This window comes from Orcinus orca, chromosome 1 (assembly GCF_937001465.1).
Source record: "Orcinus orca chromosome 1, mOrcOrc1.1, whole genome shotgun sequence".
NCBI lineage: Eukaryota > Metazoa > Chordata > Mammalia > Artiodactyla > Delphinidae > Orcinus > Orcinus orca.
The window spans coordinates 172,985,623-173,003,198 of NC_064559.1; the positions used below are offsets into that span (position 1 = coordinate 172,985,623).

The window sequence follows — 17,576 nt, forward strand, 5'->3', positions numbered from 1 at the left end:
CTGGGAGCTAGAAAGTTTTAAGCAACCTGTTAACATTTTAGTACTCATTCCTTTATAAAGGAGTTATCAAGAATATGTCATGTAGATGCATTATAATCAGATGGATGTGGAAATTTTCATTATTACTTGTATAAAACAAATAAAGTGGCTTAATTATACAAGTGCCAGTTTTGAGTTTGGGAAGGGCATGAGAAAGAGGAATAGTTGCTTTCCTTCTTCTTTGACATGTTTAATTTCAAGACTGGAAAATAAGAACTAATTTTAAAGGCACTATAGGTGGAGTTATTGCTCTAATATAAAAATTTATATCTTTATTTAAAGATAAACCTCTAAAGAATTATGTATGGAAATTGTTAAAATGGTCAGATATATAGATATGCTCTCCCCAAATCATGTCAAACTTTATTATTAAGACTGTTAATGGAACATATTGTGAGGACTTAATACTACAGTTGAGAATTAGTACCTGATTTTATATCTGCCTCTCGCCCTCGGTCAAAGAAAGAAAATATGTTATTTTAATCTTTTTATGTTATCACATAGAGATAAGAAAAAATAACTTTCTGTATCTGGCATTTGGAAAGATTTACTTTTCTCTCCCTCTGGCTACAAGTCACCTTTGTTTTTTATGCCTACAGATTCCATTCTGACTGGTGTTCACCTTCAAACTGCGATGAGATCCATGACCGGGTAAAGAATGTGTTGAAATCACATCAGGCTCATCAGAGACATTTATATGTTAGTTTCTAAATTTTTCTTTTGAAGACTTTTTATAATTAGGCATGAAAACCACCCAAGATGCTTAAAGCTCGCAAAGTTTAATCACTGGGAAGGAATAGAAAAGATACAACCTCCATTTAATGGAAGTCAGTGGTTTTGCTAAAGGCAATGTATCTAACTTCTTGCTTGACCTGAGTCATTATGCAAAATGTTTGACACAGATCATGTGAACTATAAAAAATGTTAGTGATAACTATCTCATAAAGAGTCAGTAAGTAGTGACTTTATGATAATTTTTTCACAGCCTTCAAAATATGGGAACCCTTGTTTTGTGACCCAGAATAAAGCAATTCCATTTCCTGCAAACAGATTTGATTAAATGGTAGAACGAGAGATGGGATGAGACATATGTATTTTGGAGAAGTTTCCCAGCTGATTTTTATGTTAATTAAAACTTAAAAGAGGAAAAGAAGAGGTCAGGTTTATCAGGTTTAATATTAGAGAAGATCAGTATGAGAATACTTTCTGACATAAGGCAAATAAACATATATATGAAAAACAGCTGGGAAATAATTACAGTATATTATTCTTTTTGTGTTTGATTTCTTGTTTCAGTCATTAATTTAAAAACAATTGTTTATCATGAGTCATGTTGGACACCAAGCTTAGTTCTGGAGATATAACTGGATTATGTGACATTGACATCAGTTTGTACTGTTTAAAGTTTCTGTATTCATATTGATTTTAAATTAAATGTGTTTTCAAAGTGTAATATAGATAGTCCCAGTGACTGTCACTCCCAGGGTTAACATTATCCTGACTTCTAATAGCAAGATTAGTATTGTATATTTTTGATCTTTATACAAATGACATCCAACCATGTCTTTTCCCTTCTTTTCTTAGTTACTTCATTTTGTTTTTTCAATTCAGACATTTTTGCAATACACACATCTTGTTATATAGTTCCACACTCTTGCTGCTGCATGGTATTTCATTGTGTGAAAATACTGCCATTGATTTATGCATTCCTCTATTTATGGACATGTGGGTTGTTTCTGGTTTGAGCTATTTTAGAACTGCTATGAACAGCTTATTAATCCTTGGGTAACATTGTATACATTTTATTTGGGTATGTCCCTACCAGTGGAATTGCTCATAGAGTGTGTAAACATTAAGCTTTACTAGATACCGCCAAAGACTTTTCCAAGTGATTTTAACAGTTTACACTCCCACTACCAGCCTGTGTGAATTCAGTTTGTCCTCGCTACTACTGATAGGTTGTGTGTGTGTGTGTGTGTGTGTGTGTGTGTGTGTGTGTATTTTAATTTTGGCATTTTGATAGTGAGAAATAGTTTTATAACATAATGGTTTTAATTTGCTGTTTCTTGATGACTAGTACATATGTTTATTGCTATTTGGATATCCTCTTTTGTGAGTACTTGTTCAAGTTATTTGCCTATTTTTCTACTGAGTTATATCTTTTTTTGTTTTGTTAAAGTTCCATGTTGATTTTTGATATGTCAGATATATGTTTTGCAACTTTCTTTTTCCACTCTGTGCCTTGCCTTTTCATTCTCTTAATGGTATCTTTTGATGAAAAGAAGTTCTTACATACAATGAATAAAATTTATCTTTTTTTATTAGCATTTTTACAATTTTTGTCTTGTCAACAGAAATAATAAATCCAAAATAGGAATAGAGAAGAGCTTTATTAGAGCCAGACTGAGGACTATAGCCGAGGACACTTGAATTGTGAAGGAGAAGCACTTGAATTGTGTTCTGCCAGACTACTAAGTGGAGGAGGCTTATATCAGCAAAAACCGCAGAGTTACACTTAGGTAGATGAGTTAAGTAAGGATTGGTTAGGGTCCGAAATGGCTGTGTAGTCACAGGGGGAGACCTTGAGACCTTAAGGTTGCAGCTGGCTGCAGCTGCAGATGTTGTTTTGAGAACTGCTGGTGGTATCCTTGAGTTTGATACAGTTCAGAAAATTTCAAGGTCTTAGTGATGCAGGAACATGTCTGAAACCACATCCACAGTGACCAACTGGCTCCATTTTGGATGCCTGAACCGCAGTTTCATATCTTGTCAGAACAAAGAACAAACATCAGACATGACAGGGGTCCAGTCCTTCAAAGTTTCCAAAGAGACTGATTAGCACATACACAGCGAGTCAGCATGACCACAGTGTCTGAGAAGGGAACCGCATCTTCGAGGGAGTACTAGCATTAGTGTCATAGAAAGGGCCCACATTTATCCCTATCTTCCAAGTGGACATTCTAAACAGTCTGGTAAGTGCAAAGTGCATTTTTGTTATTTGCTGTTGTTGTTGTTTTTAGTTAAAGCAATTGTACAATGTACATTTGACAGACCATAAGACTGCTGGCTCTAGTTAGCATAAAGTTCAAGCCAAATGATGTACAAGCCAGAATGATTCCCCATACCTCAATATGTGAAAATTTCTTCCATCAGTCTAGTTCAAGATTCTATCATATGTTTTCTTCTAAAGGCTTTTTGTTGGAATTATTTTTTTCTGTATAGTGGTAGGTAGGTGTCAAATTTCATGAAAGTTTCAAGTTTTATGATTGTGAATATGTCTGTTTTTCTTTCTAGTTCTGTTAATTTTATTTTATGTATTTTGAAGCCAAATTGTTAGTTGGATACAGATTTCAGACTACGATACAAACCTCTTATGGAAACGTTCCCTTTTTGTTTCTAGTAATATTTCTTGTTTCACAGTATGTTTTGTCTACTAGTTGTATAGTTATAGCAGCTTTCTTTTCCCTAGTATATGCATGGTGTATATTTTTCCATCCTTTGCTTTTTATCAATATATTTAAAGTGCGTATCTTGTGAATAGCACATGAGATTTCTTTCCAATAATGAAAATCTAGAATTTTTATGTAGATTGATGCAGATTTTATTTGGATTAGTAACTTTTTAATTATCCATTTCCTTTTTATTAACTCATTATTCATTTTTTTACTATTCTGTTATTCATTTCCCTAGAGATTTCAACTTGCATATATAACAAATTATTTCTTTGTTGACCTCCCCAGTAATGTTGGGACCTAAAAACAGTTAACTCTTTTTTTAACCCACCTCTTCTTTTTTTTTTTTTTTTTTTTTGCCGTACGCGGGCCTCTCACTGTTGTGGCCTCTCCCATTGCGGAGCACAGGCTCCGGATGCGCAGGCTCAGCGGCCGTGGCTCACGGGCCCAGCCGCTCCACGGCATGTGGGATCTTCCCGGACTGGGGCACGAACCCGTGTCCCCTGCATCGGCAGGTGGACTCTCAACCACTGTGCCACCAGGGAAGCCCCCACCTCTTCTTCTGAACATCTATTATCATGAATTTTGATTCTACATATATAAAACACACAACAAATTAATTTTGTTTGCATAATAATGTTTATTCATTTTAATCACATATTTACCCTTTCTATTATTCTTCATCCTTTCCTGCAATTCCATATTCCCATTTGGATTTTTGAGTCATTTTCCTCCTGCCCAAATAACTCCCTTTAGTACTTTCTTTCATGTTATTATCCTGGCTTTGAATTCCAGTTTTGTTTGTTTGAAAACATCATGATTTTACTTCTGTATAGGGTGGTTTTACTAGATATAAAGTTATAAATTTCTAGGTTGGTGGTTATTTTCTTTGGCACTTTTTTTTTTTTTTTGCCACACCGCATGGCTTATGGGATCTTAGTTTTCTGACCAGGGATTGAACCTGTGCCCTTGGCAGTGAAAGCAGTGAAAGTAGAATCCTAACCACTGCACTGCCAGGGAATTCCCTCCTTGGGCACTTTAAAGAAGCCACTCATTTGTGTCAGTTGAAAAGTCAGCTGTCATTCCTTTGCAGTAATGTGGAGTTCCCCCCCTCTGTTGCAATTAAGATTTGCTCTTCAACTTTGTGTTTAGTAATCGTACTGTGATATACCTAGATGTAATTTTCTTGGATCAATTCTACGTTAAGTTTGCAGAGCTTCCTGAAGTTTTAGGTTGATATCTTTCATCAGTTTTGGAAAACCTGTTCATTCTTTCTTTAAACATTGCTTCTGCCCCAATATCTATTTACTGTCCATCTGGAGTTTCCAGTTACATTTATATAAGGTCTTTAGACTGTGTATCATATGTATCTTATGCTTATTTTGATGTTTTTAATTCTTTTTTTTTTCTCTCTCTCTTTCTAGTTTAGATACTTTCTTTTGAAATGTCCTCTAGTTTGCTAATCCTGTCTTCTGCTCTGTTTACATTGCTGTGAAAACTATTTGAAACTTCTTGAAAGACATAACTTTCAAGAACATCTTGAAAGACATAGACTACCGAGGCTAACTCAAAAAGAAATAGATAATTACAACGGTTGTATATCTATTAAAGAAATTTAAGTTAAAGTTAGGAATCTTCCATAAAAGAAAACGCTAAGCCCAGAGGCTTTCTCTAGTGAATTCTACCAAACCTTTAAGGAAAACATAATGCCAGTTTTACACATTCCTGAAACTAGAAGAAAGAATACTCCCCAGGTCATCTTATGATATCAACATTTCTTCTGATGCCAAAACCAGACAATGACATTACAAGAAAAGAAAAATACAGACCAAAATCCTTCATGAACATATATGTAAAAATCCCTAACAACATATTAGCAAATTAGAACCAGAAGTATATAAAAATGAAAATACATCCTAATCATGTGGGCTTATTCCAGAAATGCAATGTAAATTCCTCCTATTAACACAGGAGGAATAGGATTAACATAGGATTAAATACATATTTGTTCTCAGTGTCATTTCAATAGGCAGAAAAAGTATCCAACAAAATTCAACTCTATTCATGATAAACACTCTTAGTAAAGTTGAGGTAGAAGGATACTTCGTTAACCTAATAAAGACCATCTTTGAAAAACCTACAGCTAACATTATACTTAATGGCGAAAGACTGAATACTTTCCCCCTAAGCTCAGAAACAAGGCAAGCATGCCCTCTCTCACCATTCCTTTAACATCATACTGGGAGTCTTAGATAATGCAGACAGGCAAGAAAAATAAATAAAAGGCATAAAGGTTAGAAGGGAAGAAACAAAACTGTATTTGCAAAGGATATGGTTATCTATGTAGAAAATTCCAAACAACCTAAAAGCTCCTAATAAGTGAGTTTAGCAATGTCACAAAATACAAAGAAAGTAATATTTCCTATATACCAGCAATGAACAATTGGAATTTTAATTTAGAAAACCCATACAGTTTACAATAGCACCATAAATTGAAATGCTTAGGTATAATTCTAACAGGATTATACCTAATGCAGGATCTGCATTCTGAGAACTACAAAACACCATTGAAAGAAATCAAAGAAGATAGAACTAATCAGAGATATCCCATATTCATGGATTGGAGGACTCCAAATTAAGATGTCAATTTTCCCCAGTTTGAACTTTAGATTCAATGAAATGATAAAACTCCGTCAAGCTTTTAAATAGATATTGACAAGCTGATTCTAGGATGTATAGAAAAGCACAGGAACTTGAAAAACCAAAACAGTTCTGAAAAGAACAAAGTTGGAGGACCCACTACCTAATTTTAAGACTTACTGTAAAGCATAGCAATGAAGACTGTAGTATTGACTAAATTATAGACACAGATATCAAGGAATAGGAGAGATACTCTGGAAATAGACCCACACAAATATTGATTTTTGACAAAAGTACAAAGTCAATTAAATGGAGTCTTTGCATTTGTTGTCTTTTTAACACATGGTTGTCGATAAATGAAAACAAAAACAAACTCCTTGACACATAATTCAAAATATATCCTAGGGGCTTCCCTTGTAGCGCAGTGGTTGAGAGTCCGCCTGCCGATGCAGGGGACACGGGTTCGTGCCCGGTCTGGGAAGATCCCACATGCCGCAGAGCGGCTGGGCCCGTGAGCCATGGCCGCTGAGGCTGCGCGTCCAGAGCCTGTGCTCCGCAACGGGAGAGGCCACAACAGTGAGAGACCCGCATACAACAACAACAACAACAAATATATATATATATATATATATATATCTCCTAGACCTAAAACATAGTAGAAAATCCACTTAATTTATATTTAGCAATGACTTTAGATATGACACCAAACACATGATCCATAAAGGAAAAGCAAAATTATTGATAAATTAAACTTCATTGAAATTAAAAACTTTTGCTCTGTGAAAGACACTGTTAAGAGAATAGAAAGACGAGCACTTGTCTGAATGAAAATATTTGCAAATCACATATATAATTAAGGACTTATATCCATAATTGTATAAAAACAACTCTTCAGACTCAACAATAAGAAAATAAATAACCCAATTAAAAATGGGCACATGAAGCTTTGCACAGTGGCAGTATCGTAGCCAATGAGGTTTATCCGAGGTGCGATTATTGCTAATTGAAAAATGGGCACATGATCTGAACAGACATTTTTATCCAATTAATATATGAAAAGATGCTCAATAGTCTTTACAGAAATGCAAATTAAAACTACCTGAGATGCACTACACACATATTAGAATTTGTTAAACAGAAACATCCCTCGACCCCAGTGCCGCAAAGAAACCCTGCAAAACTTGCAGTAGCAAATGCTGTCAAGGATATGGAGCAACAGGAATTCTCATTCAATGCTGGTGGGAATGCTCAGAGGTACAGCCACTTTTGAGGACAGTTTGAAGGTAGTTATGTATAAGTTTAAACATACACTTGTATGACCCAGAAATCCTTTTCTTAGCTGTTTACCCAAGTGAATTGAAAGCATATCTTCACACAGAAACCTGTACATGAATGTTTATAGAAACTTTATTCATCATTACCAAAAACTAGAAGCAAACAAGATGCACTTTAATTGTGAATGGTGAACAGACTGGTATAGCCATTCAATCGAATATAATTCAGCAATAAAAAAGAATGAGCTATTAATGTATGCTACAACATGATGCATCTTAAATTTAGTTTGCTAAATGAAAGAAGCCAGAACCCCAAAGCTACACATTGTATGATTTTATTTATATGACATTGTTAAAATAGCAAAAGTTAGGAGATGCACAAGCTGTCGACTACAAAGAAACCAGCCTCACGGGAATTTTTAGGGTGCAGGAACTGCCTGATATACTGGTGTGACTGATATATAATTTCATGCATTTGTCAAAACTCCTAGAAAAATGTACATTAGAAAGAGTTAAATTTATTGTATTAAAAATTAAAAGTGTGATGTTGGGTCTTCTGAAGAATTAATGTAGATTATATTAAACTAGCAGTATTAAAAATACAAGACTTATCTTTAAATTAGCTTATCTAAATTACTTTGGAATATGGTATTTTGGCTGGATACTGTAACACTAAAGCCAAAAAGAACTACATGATCACTATATTCTTGTTTAGGGATCACCAAACTTTTTCTGGAAGGAGCCAGATAGTAAATATTTTGTGAGTCTGTGTGCCATAGGGTCCCTGTCACAACTACTCAGCTCTGTTGATATGGCATGAAAGCAGTCATAGACAACACATAAACAAATGAGCATGACTGTGTTTCAATAAAACTTTATCCATGTGAATTTCATGTAATTTTCATGAAATATTCTGTTTTATCCCCCCAGTCATTTAAAAATGTAAAAATTACTCTCAGCTATCAGCCATACCAAAACAGGCAAAGGGCCAGAATTGCCCTGGGAGATGTTTGCCAACCCCTGCTCTAGTAGATAAATGTGTTTCATACAGGGATATGGACTAACAATTCTGAAATTACATCTATATGAGAGTTGGATAAATAAGTAAATAAATTGTGGATAAAACAACCAGGTTTCTTATTGTCAGAAAAAAGAAATTATAAAGAAACAAGACGGGAAAAAGCTAGAATGAACCCTGGGAAGTTGGATTAGAGTCTGAGATGACAGTTTTAATTAATGTTTATTTTAATATATACAGATAGATTAATTCAGAGATATAGATATATGAATATACATGGGTTAGTATACACACATATTTCCTGTCTTTGCCCTCTGAAAGGGCCTAGAAGGAGTGACAACCCAATAGCAACAAGGACACCCAGCTCCCAGATCTAATACCTATCATGTATTTCTAAATACCTATTTTCTATGAAAGTTACCAGGGCTTTTTTCTTGGAGCAATAGCTAATTCTCGGGGTGGAGCAGGGAAAACAGAAGATTAGCATAGAACATCTTGTAGTGTGGAAAGTGAGGAATTGTTCAAGAAAGGTGAGGGGAATAGGGGCATATCAAAATAGAGACATAGATGTAGAGAACAAACCTATGGACAGCAAGAGGAGAAAGCGGGGGTGGTGGGTGGTGGTGGTGTGATGAATTGGGAGATTGGGATTGGCATCTATACACTAATGTATAAAATAGAAAATAAGAACCTGCTGTATAAAAAATAAATAAAAACTCAAAAAAAAAAAAAAAAGGACACAGGAGCAACTTGAATGAGCCCCAGTGGCCATTTCTAGAATAATTTGAGCAACAAAATAAATAGCATTAGTATCAATTATAATCCAAACAATAAAATAAATATCCATGAGTCCACACTGATGTAAGTGAAACAATGAATGACTAACGGTGAGAATGGACCAATCTTCCTTACAGAAGAATCCTAAATAATAATTGTTGATATTGCCCACTCCAGGAGATAGAGCTTAATTCTTCTCTTCTTGAGTGTGGGCTGGACTTGGTTTATGTCTAAGAATAGAGCATGGAAAAAAGAAATAGTAATTTAGGTGGAGAAATCTGGCAAATAACACCACCTTATTATCAAAGTGATCAAGATTAACATCACTAGTGATAACTCATGTTGATAGCATATATCCTTTGATATCAGGGGATGTGAAGGGCACATCTGTGTCATATGGTTCCCCCAAACCCATAACCTTAGTCTAAACATGAGAATACATCAGACAAAACCAAATTGAGGGCTTCCCTGGTGGCGCAGTGGTTGAGAATCTGCCTGCCAATGCAGGGGACACAGGTTCGAGCCCTGGTCTGGGAAGATCCCACATGCCGCGGAGCAACTAGGCCCGTGAGCCACAACTACTGAGCCTGCGCGTCTGGAGCCTGTGCTCCGCAACAAGAGAGGCCGCGATAGTGAGAGGCCCGCGCACCGCGATGAAGGGTGGCCCCCGCTTGCCACAACTGGAGAAAGCCCTCGCACAGAAACGAAGACCCAACACAGCCATAAATAAATAAATAATTTTTAAAAAAATTGAGAAATTTTTTACAAAATACCTGACAATATGTCAAGATCATGAGAAACAGGGAGAACAGAAACTTGTCACAGATTGGAGGAGACTAAGGAGAAATGATGACTAAATGCAACATGGTATCCTGTATTGGATCCTGGAACAGAAAAAGTACATTATTGGAAAAACTGGTGGAATCCAAATAAAGTCTGCAGTTTAGGTAATAGTATTGTACCAATGTTAATTTCTTGGTTTTTGCAAAATTTACTGTGGTTATATGAGATGTTAACATTAAGAGAAGCTGGGTGAAGGGTGAAGTTCCTGTGTACAGGAACTCTTTATCTTTGCAGTTTTTCTCTAAATCCTAAATATTAAAAAAAAAAAAAAAAAAAAAAACCCAAAACTGTCAAGTTCTTAATTTTCAGCCCTTTGGGCTTTTACCTGAGAGTTGGTGTGGTTCTAGGCCCCTTCCTTCTCATAGGTACTATTTATGACTCTCATCTTCTCAGGCAAGACAGCTGAAAATCGCTTCTGCTTTTCAGAGGCTTTTGCTGAGCTTTTTTTGTCCCTTCACCCTGCATAGTTTCAGACATTCTGCGAGTGTCTTGAGGGGCCCATCAGGTCAGTTTTGCACCCTTCGTTTCTCATTGGGTTTTGGCCTCTCAGATTATTAACTTTGTCCATCTAGCAGAGTAAGACTGCCAAAACACTGCTGGTATATTTGTCCTCTGGCAGTGGACCTGTGACAAAGCATAGATTCTCAACATTTTGTTCTATTCTCAGAATCCACAAATGCCCCCAAGAAAATAACAGCTGCAGACTATTAACTCACCTCTCCCCTCAGGAATCTCGGCATCACTAGTACTGTTGTTTAAGCAGCTTTCTAATGCCTTAATATATATATATATAAGTATACATGTACACACACACACACAAACAACCCCGTCCTACTCAGAAGTGAAAGACAATCACATCACTTCTTTTTTTTTTTTTTAACATCCTTATTGGAGTATAATTGCTTTACAATGGTGTGTTAGTTTCTGCTTTATAACAAAGTGAATCAGTTATACATATACATATGTTCCCATATCTCTTCCCTCTTGCGTCTCCCTCCCTCCCACCATCCCTATCCCACCCCTCTAGGTGATCACAAACCACCGAGCTGATCTCCCTGTGCTATGCAGCTGATTCCCACTAGCTGTCTATTTTACGTTTGGTAGTGTATATATGTCCATGCCACTCTCTCACTTTGTCACAGCTTACCCTTCCCCCTCCCCATATCCTCAAGTCCATTCTCTAGTAGGTCTGTGTCCTTATTCCCGTCTTACCACTAGGTTCTTCATGACCTTTTTTTTTTTTCTTAGATTCCGTACATATGTGTTAGCATACGGTATTTGTTTTTCTCTTTCTGACTTACTTCACTCTGTATGACAGACTCTATCTAGGTCCAAACACCTCACTACAAATAACTCAATTTCATTTCTTTTTATGGCTGAGTAATATTCCATTGTATATATGTGCCACATCTTTATCCATTCATCTGTTGATGGACACTTAGGTTGCTTCCATGTCCCGGCTATTGTAAATAGAGCTGCAAAGAACATTTTGGTACATGACTCTTTTTGAATTATGGTCTTCTCAGGGTATATGCCCAGTAGTGGGATTGTTGGGTTGTATAGTAATTCTATTTGTAGTTTTTTAAGGAACCTCCATACTGTTCTCCATAGGGGCTGTATCAATTTACATTCCCACCAGGAAGGTGGGAGGGTTCCCTTTCTCCACACCCTCTCCAGCATTTATTGTTTCTGGATTTTTGATGATGGCCATTCTGACCAGTGTGAGATGATATCTCATTGTAGTTTTGATTTGCATTTCTCTAATGATTAATGATGTTGAGCATTCTTTCATGTGTTTGTTGGCAATCTGTATATCTTCTTTGGAGAAATGTCAATTTTTTTGGATTGTGTTTTTTGTTTTTTTGATATTGAGCTGCATGAGCTGCTTGTAAATTTTGGAGATTAATCCTTTGTCAGTTGCTTCATTTGCAAATATTTTTTCCCATTCTGAGGGTTGTCTTTTGTATTGTTTATGGTTTCCTTTGCTGTGCAAAAGCTTTTAAGTTTCATTAGGTCCCATTTGTTTATTTTTATTTCCATTTCTCTAGGAGGTGGGTCAAAAAGGATCTTGCTGTGATTTATGTCATAGAGTGTTCTGCCTATGTTTTCCTCTAAGAGTTTGATAGTGTCTGGCCTTACATTTAGGTCTTTAATCCATTTTGAGTTTATTTTTGAGTATGGTGTTAGGGAGTGTTCTAATTTCATACTTTTACATGTACCTGCCCAGTTTTCCCAGCAGCACTTATTGAAGAGTCTGTCTTTTCTCCACTGTATATTCTTGCCTCCTTTATCAAAGATAAGGTGACCATATGTGCGTGGGTTTATCTCTGGGCTTTCTATCCTGTTCCGTTGATCTATATTTCTGTTTTTGTGCCAGTACCATACTGTCTTGATTACTGTAGCTTTGTAGTATAGTCTGAAGTCAGGGAGCCTGATTCTTCCAGCTCCATTTTTCATTCTCAAGATTGCTTTGGCTATTTGGGTTCTTTTGTGTTTCCATACAAATTGTGAAACTTTTTGTTCCAGTTCTGTGAAAAATGCCAGTGATAATTTGATAGGGATTACATTGAGTCTACAGATTGCTTTGGGTAGTAGAGTCATTTTCACAATGTTGATTCTTCCAATCCAAGAACATGGTATATCTCTCTATCTATTTGTATCATCTTTAAGTTCTTTCATCAGTGTCTTATAATTTTCTGCATACAGGTCTTTTGTCTCCTTAGGTAGGTTTATTCCTAGATATTTTATTCTTTTTGTTGCAGTGGTAATTGGGAGTGTTTTCTTAATTTCACTTTCAGATTTTTCATCATTAGTGTATAGGAATGCCAGAGATTTCTGTGCATTAATTTTGTATCCTGCTACTTTACCAAATTCATTGATTAGCTCTAGCAGTTTTCTGGTAGCATCTTTAGGTTTCTCTATGTATAGTGTCATGTCATCTGCAAACAGTGACAGCTGTACTTCTTCTTTTCTGACTTGGATTCCTTTTATTTCTTTTTCTTCTCTGATTGCTGTGGCTAAAACTTCCAAAACTATGTTGAATAATAGTGGTGAGAGTGGGCAACCTTGTCTTGTTCCTGATCTTAGTGGAAATGCTTTCAGTTTTTCACCATTGAGGACGATGTTGGCTGTGGGTTTGTCATATATGGCCTTTATTATGTTGAGGAAATTTCTCTCTATGCCTGCTTTCTGGAGGGTTTTTATCAGAAATGGGTGTTGAATTTTGTCAAAAGCTTTCTCTTCATCTATTGAGATGATCATATAGTTTTTATTCTTCAATTTGTTAAAATGGTGTATATCACATTGATTGATTTGCATATATTGAAGAATCCTTGCATTCCTGGAATAAACCCCACTTGATCATGGGGTATGATCCTTTTAACGTGCTGTTGGATTCTGTTTGCTAGTATTTTGTTGAGGATTTTTGCATCTATGTTCATCAGTGATATTGGCCTGTAGTTTTCTTTCTTTGTGTCATCTTTGTCTGGTTTTGGTATCAGGATGATGGTGGCCTCGTAGAATGAGTTTGGGAGTGTTCCTTCCTCTGCTATATTTTGGAAGAGTTTGAGAAGGATAGGTGTCAGCTCTTCTCTAAATGTTTGATAGAATTCGCCTGTGAAGCCATCTGGTCCTGGGCTTTTGTGTTTTTGAAGATTTTTAATCACAGTTTCAATTTCAGTGCTTGTGATTGGTCTGTTCAAATTTTCTATTTCTTCCTGGTTCAGTCTTGGCAGGTTGTGCATTTCTAAGAATTGGTCCCTTTCTTCCAGGTTGTCCATTTTATTGGCATAGTGTTGCTTGTAGTAATCTCTCATGCTCCTTTGTATTTCTGCAGTGTCAGTTGTTACTTCTCCTTTTTCATTTCTAATTCTATTGATTTGAGTCTTTTTTTGCCTTTTTTTCTTGATGAGTCTGGCTAATGGTTTATCAATTTTGTTTATCTTCTCAAAGAACAGCTTTTAGTTTTATTGATCTTTGCTATCATTTCCTTCATTTCTTTTCATTTATTTCTGATCTGATCTTTATGATTTCTTTCCTTCTGCTAACTTTGAGGTTTTTTTGTTCTTCTTTCTCTAATTGCTTTAGGTTCAAGTTTAGGTTGTTTATTTGGGATGTTTCCTGTTTCTTAAGGTAGGATTGTATTGCTATAAAGTTCCCTCTCAGAACTGCTTTTACTGCATCCCATAGGTCTTCGGGTCATCGTGTTTTCATTGTCATTTGTTTCTAGGTGTTTTTTTGATTTCTTCACTGATCTCTTGGTTATTAAATAATGTATTGTTTAGCCTCCATGTGTCACATCACTTCTTTTAATTACCTTAATTTGTTTTGTCTCTGACCTGCCTTTCTCGAATGGAAGGCAGTAAGGTGGCTCATGTTGGCTTACATTGGACACTAAATCTCAGTATCTTAAGTGGTTTTACATTAAGAGCAGCCTGAACACAAACTCTTCAAATTAGTCTTTTTTTTTTTTGCCTATGTTCTTTCATTAAGTATATATTGAACATTTTTCCTCTAATATCTACATGCTCTGTACCTTGCGCTATGCAAAGCACTGGGGATATTTTCATGAAATCAGATTTTCCATAAGGAACCTGTATAATCCAGTGATTATTTTATAAACTAAAAAATGAGTGTGAAAGATTAAAACAGTGTGGCATAGTATACGATTAAGTATAAGAATAAAAAGCATAAGTAGGAAATGTTATTGTTCTTCCAGAGAAAAACTGCAATTATTTATATAGGAATAATAACTATTAAACATTCACTATAGTCCAGGTACTATACATGTATTTATTATTCCATTTTATCCTCACAATAATCTTACAAAGTAAGTACTATTAAAAAGTACTATTTCAAAGATGAGGAACTGAGCCTCAGAAAAGTTGTGACTTCTATATAAGGTCACATGGCTACTTAGGTTGGTTGGAGCCAAGATTTGAGTCCAGATTAATACTATTTGATCTTAACCACTAAGCTCTACAGAGATAAACCCACAAAGTACAATCTGATACATATAAGCCTAATAATATGCCTAAACCTTAACATGTGAAAACAAGATCCATGTTCAGAAACAAACACTAACATACCAGAGACACACATTGTGAGCTGCACACTGAAACACACTCCCTAGACACAGGTCAGACCAAAGTCCATGTTGGACCTGCTTGAAGGATACTCACAGAGAATGGTAGACCTTATTAAATATAAACATTAAGTTTTTTTACATTACATCACAAAGAATTTTTAAAAGTAAAAACGTATTTTTATTTCACAAAGAATTTAAATATGAGCCTCTTCTGGGACAGTAAAGTCCTTCAAAAATCATTAAATATTTGATTAGTACAGAGAAGTGTAAAACATAGTTTGCCAATCATTTATAAATGAAGAGAACCCACCTCAAACAAGCTAATGGAAGTCAGTGATCACAAAAGATCCTATTGAAAATAAAACCCAGTTGAATGAGGAGAAAACACTCAGCATTTTGACTTAATTCAAGAAAATATAAGATCATTTCACCAAAGACCCCAGTCCTTTTGCTATCACATCTGAACCCCAGTTTCTGGTGCCTTTTGACAGAAATAAAGAGAATGTGACTTAATCATATAAGCCTATACTCTCTAGAAATTCATGTTTTTATATAAAACTCATTCTGGAAATTGTTAGGTATAATCCAGTTAAAGCAGAAGGTTCTTGTTGGGCCAAATCGTGGAAAAAACAGAATAGGAAGCATAGACTTTATCCTGAAATCCAGGAAGTCATGAAGTCAGATGCATTCAAAAGTTAGGGTAGGGCTTCCCTGGTGGCGCAGTGGTTGAGAGTCCGCCTGCCTATGCAGGGGACACGGGTTCATGCCCCGGTCTGGGAAGATCCCACATGCCACGGAGCAGCTGGGTCCGTGAGCCATGGCCACTGAGCCTGCGCGTCCAGAGCCTGTGCTCCGCAATGGGAGAGGCCACAGCAGTGAGAGGCCCGCGTACTGCAAAAAAAAAAAAAAAAAAAGAAAAAGTTAGGGTAGGTGTTGAGTATTGTGACCAATAGAGAAAGTAAGTCTATGACCTCTCTGTAGGAGAAAGCCACTGCTCAGCCCTAGTTAAGTGTTGCCATATAGGAATTCAGGCGCAATGTTGCCAGATCTTCCAATTATTTTTAAAAGTACTGATTTTTATATAAATATGCCAAAATAGTATAATGAAAGAATAAATCAGGAAGGGTAGGGTATGTGATTTGCCAAGGAATAGTATGGTTTAAATTTTAATAGTTTGAAGTTGATTAGTAAGTTTAGCTGAGATGAATTGAGTTGCTACTACATACCAGCTGTGTGCTGTTTTATGAAGGCTCTGTCTGGAACCAGTTTGTTCAACAAATTACTTCTCTGTTAACAGTTTCCTGATAGGTTTCTTGTATTAGTAGAATTAGTATATGTAACATACTTAGAATGACACTGGCATATAGAAAGTGTTTAATAAATGTTTGCTCTTGTTTTTTTTTTTTTAAATCACTTCTCTATGATGGTGATAAAAGGGAGATTATTATAAGTCTCACAAAGGAATTATGAGATTTATTACTTTTTTCCTCTGAAAAACCAACTTTTGGTTTTATTTCTCTATTGTATGTATTTTTCCTACATTATTAATTTTTGGTCTGTATCATTTCTTTTCTTCTCCTTTCTGTGGAATTAATTTGCTTATCTTTCTCTTAAAGACTTTTGGTGACTATTCACATCATTAAATTTAGGCTTTCTCCTAATGTATACATGTATTTAAGACTATAGATTTCTTTCTAAGTAGTGTCATAGTTTCACTACTATTTCTAATTTCCTTTGTAATTTTTCTTTTACCTTTGGGTTATTTAAAAGTGTATTGGTAGATTTCCAAACATTCTTTGGGTGGGGGAATTTTATTTTTTCTTTTTAAAAACTTTTTTTGCTTTATTCTGCTATGTCTTGAGAACACTTGATTTTTCAGTCTTCTGAAATTTTTGAGACCTTATTTATGCCCAGGATATGGTCATTTTTTATTCCAAGTACACTTAAGAAAAAACACATGATATCTGTTTTTGTTGAGTTTAGCGTGCTTGACAACTAGGTCACGTTTGCTAATGTGGTTCAGTTTTTCTTTATCCTTACTGACTTTTTCTTGTCTGCCAATTCTATCAGATACTGAGAGACACTTCTTTAAAATCTCCCAATATAATTTGCCTGTTTTAATTTGCCTGTTCTAACAATTTCAGCTTTGTATATTTTGGAGCTATGTGATTAGATGCATATAAATGGAATTATAGTATTTATTTAATGTTTTTATTTCTAGTAATAATGTTTCTTTAGGTCTGCTTTATTTGATATTGCTATAGCTAAAATAGCTTTATATGCTTAATATTTTAGAGGAATGAAAATATATTTTTTCATTCTTACACTTTGAACCTTTCTGTTGATATTTAAGGGGATTTTTAAAATAGCATATATTGACATTTTTATACAATGTGGCAATCATTGTGTTTTAATTGTAGTATTTAGTCTGTTCATATTAAACATAC

At 35.4% G+C, this 17,576-nt stretch overlaps 1 protein-coding gene and 1 pseudogene across 2 annotated transcripts in view; both read left to right on the forward strand.

Annotated features, from left to right (window-relative positions):
- The window catches only part of SPATA6 (spermatogenesis associated 6), a 157,601-nt gene that overhangs the window by 99,957 nt on the left and 40,068 nt on the right, over positions 1-17,576 (forward strand). The window contains exon 11 of one of the 2 annotated variants that reach the window (XM_012534469.3): positions 639-738. In XM_012534469.3, the coding sequence (XP_012389923.2) occupies positions 639-738 (100 nt within the window). The remainder of the gene's footprint in view (positions 1-638; positions 739-17,576) is intronic. The other variant, XM_004273888.4, reaches the window with a different exon arrangement.
- LOC117202885 (uncharacterized) lies at positions 7,074-7,204 on the forward strand (annotated as a pseudogene).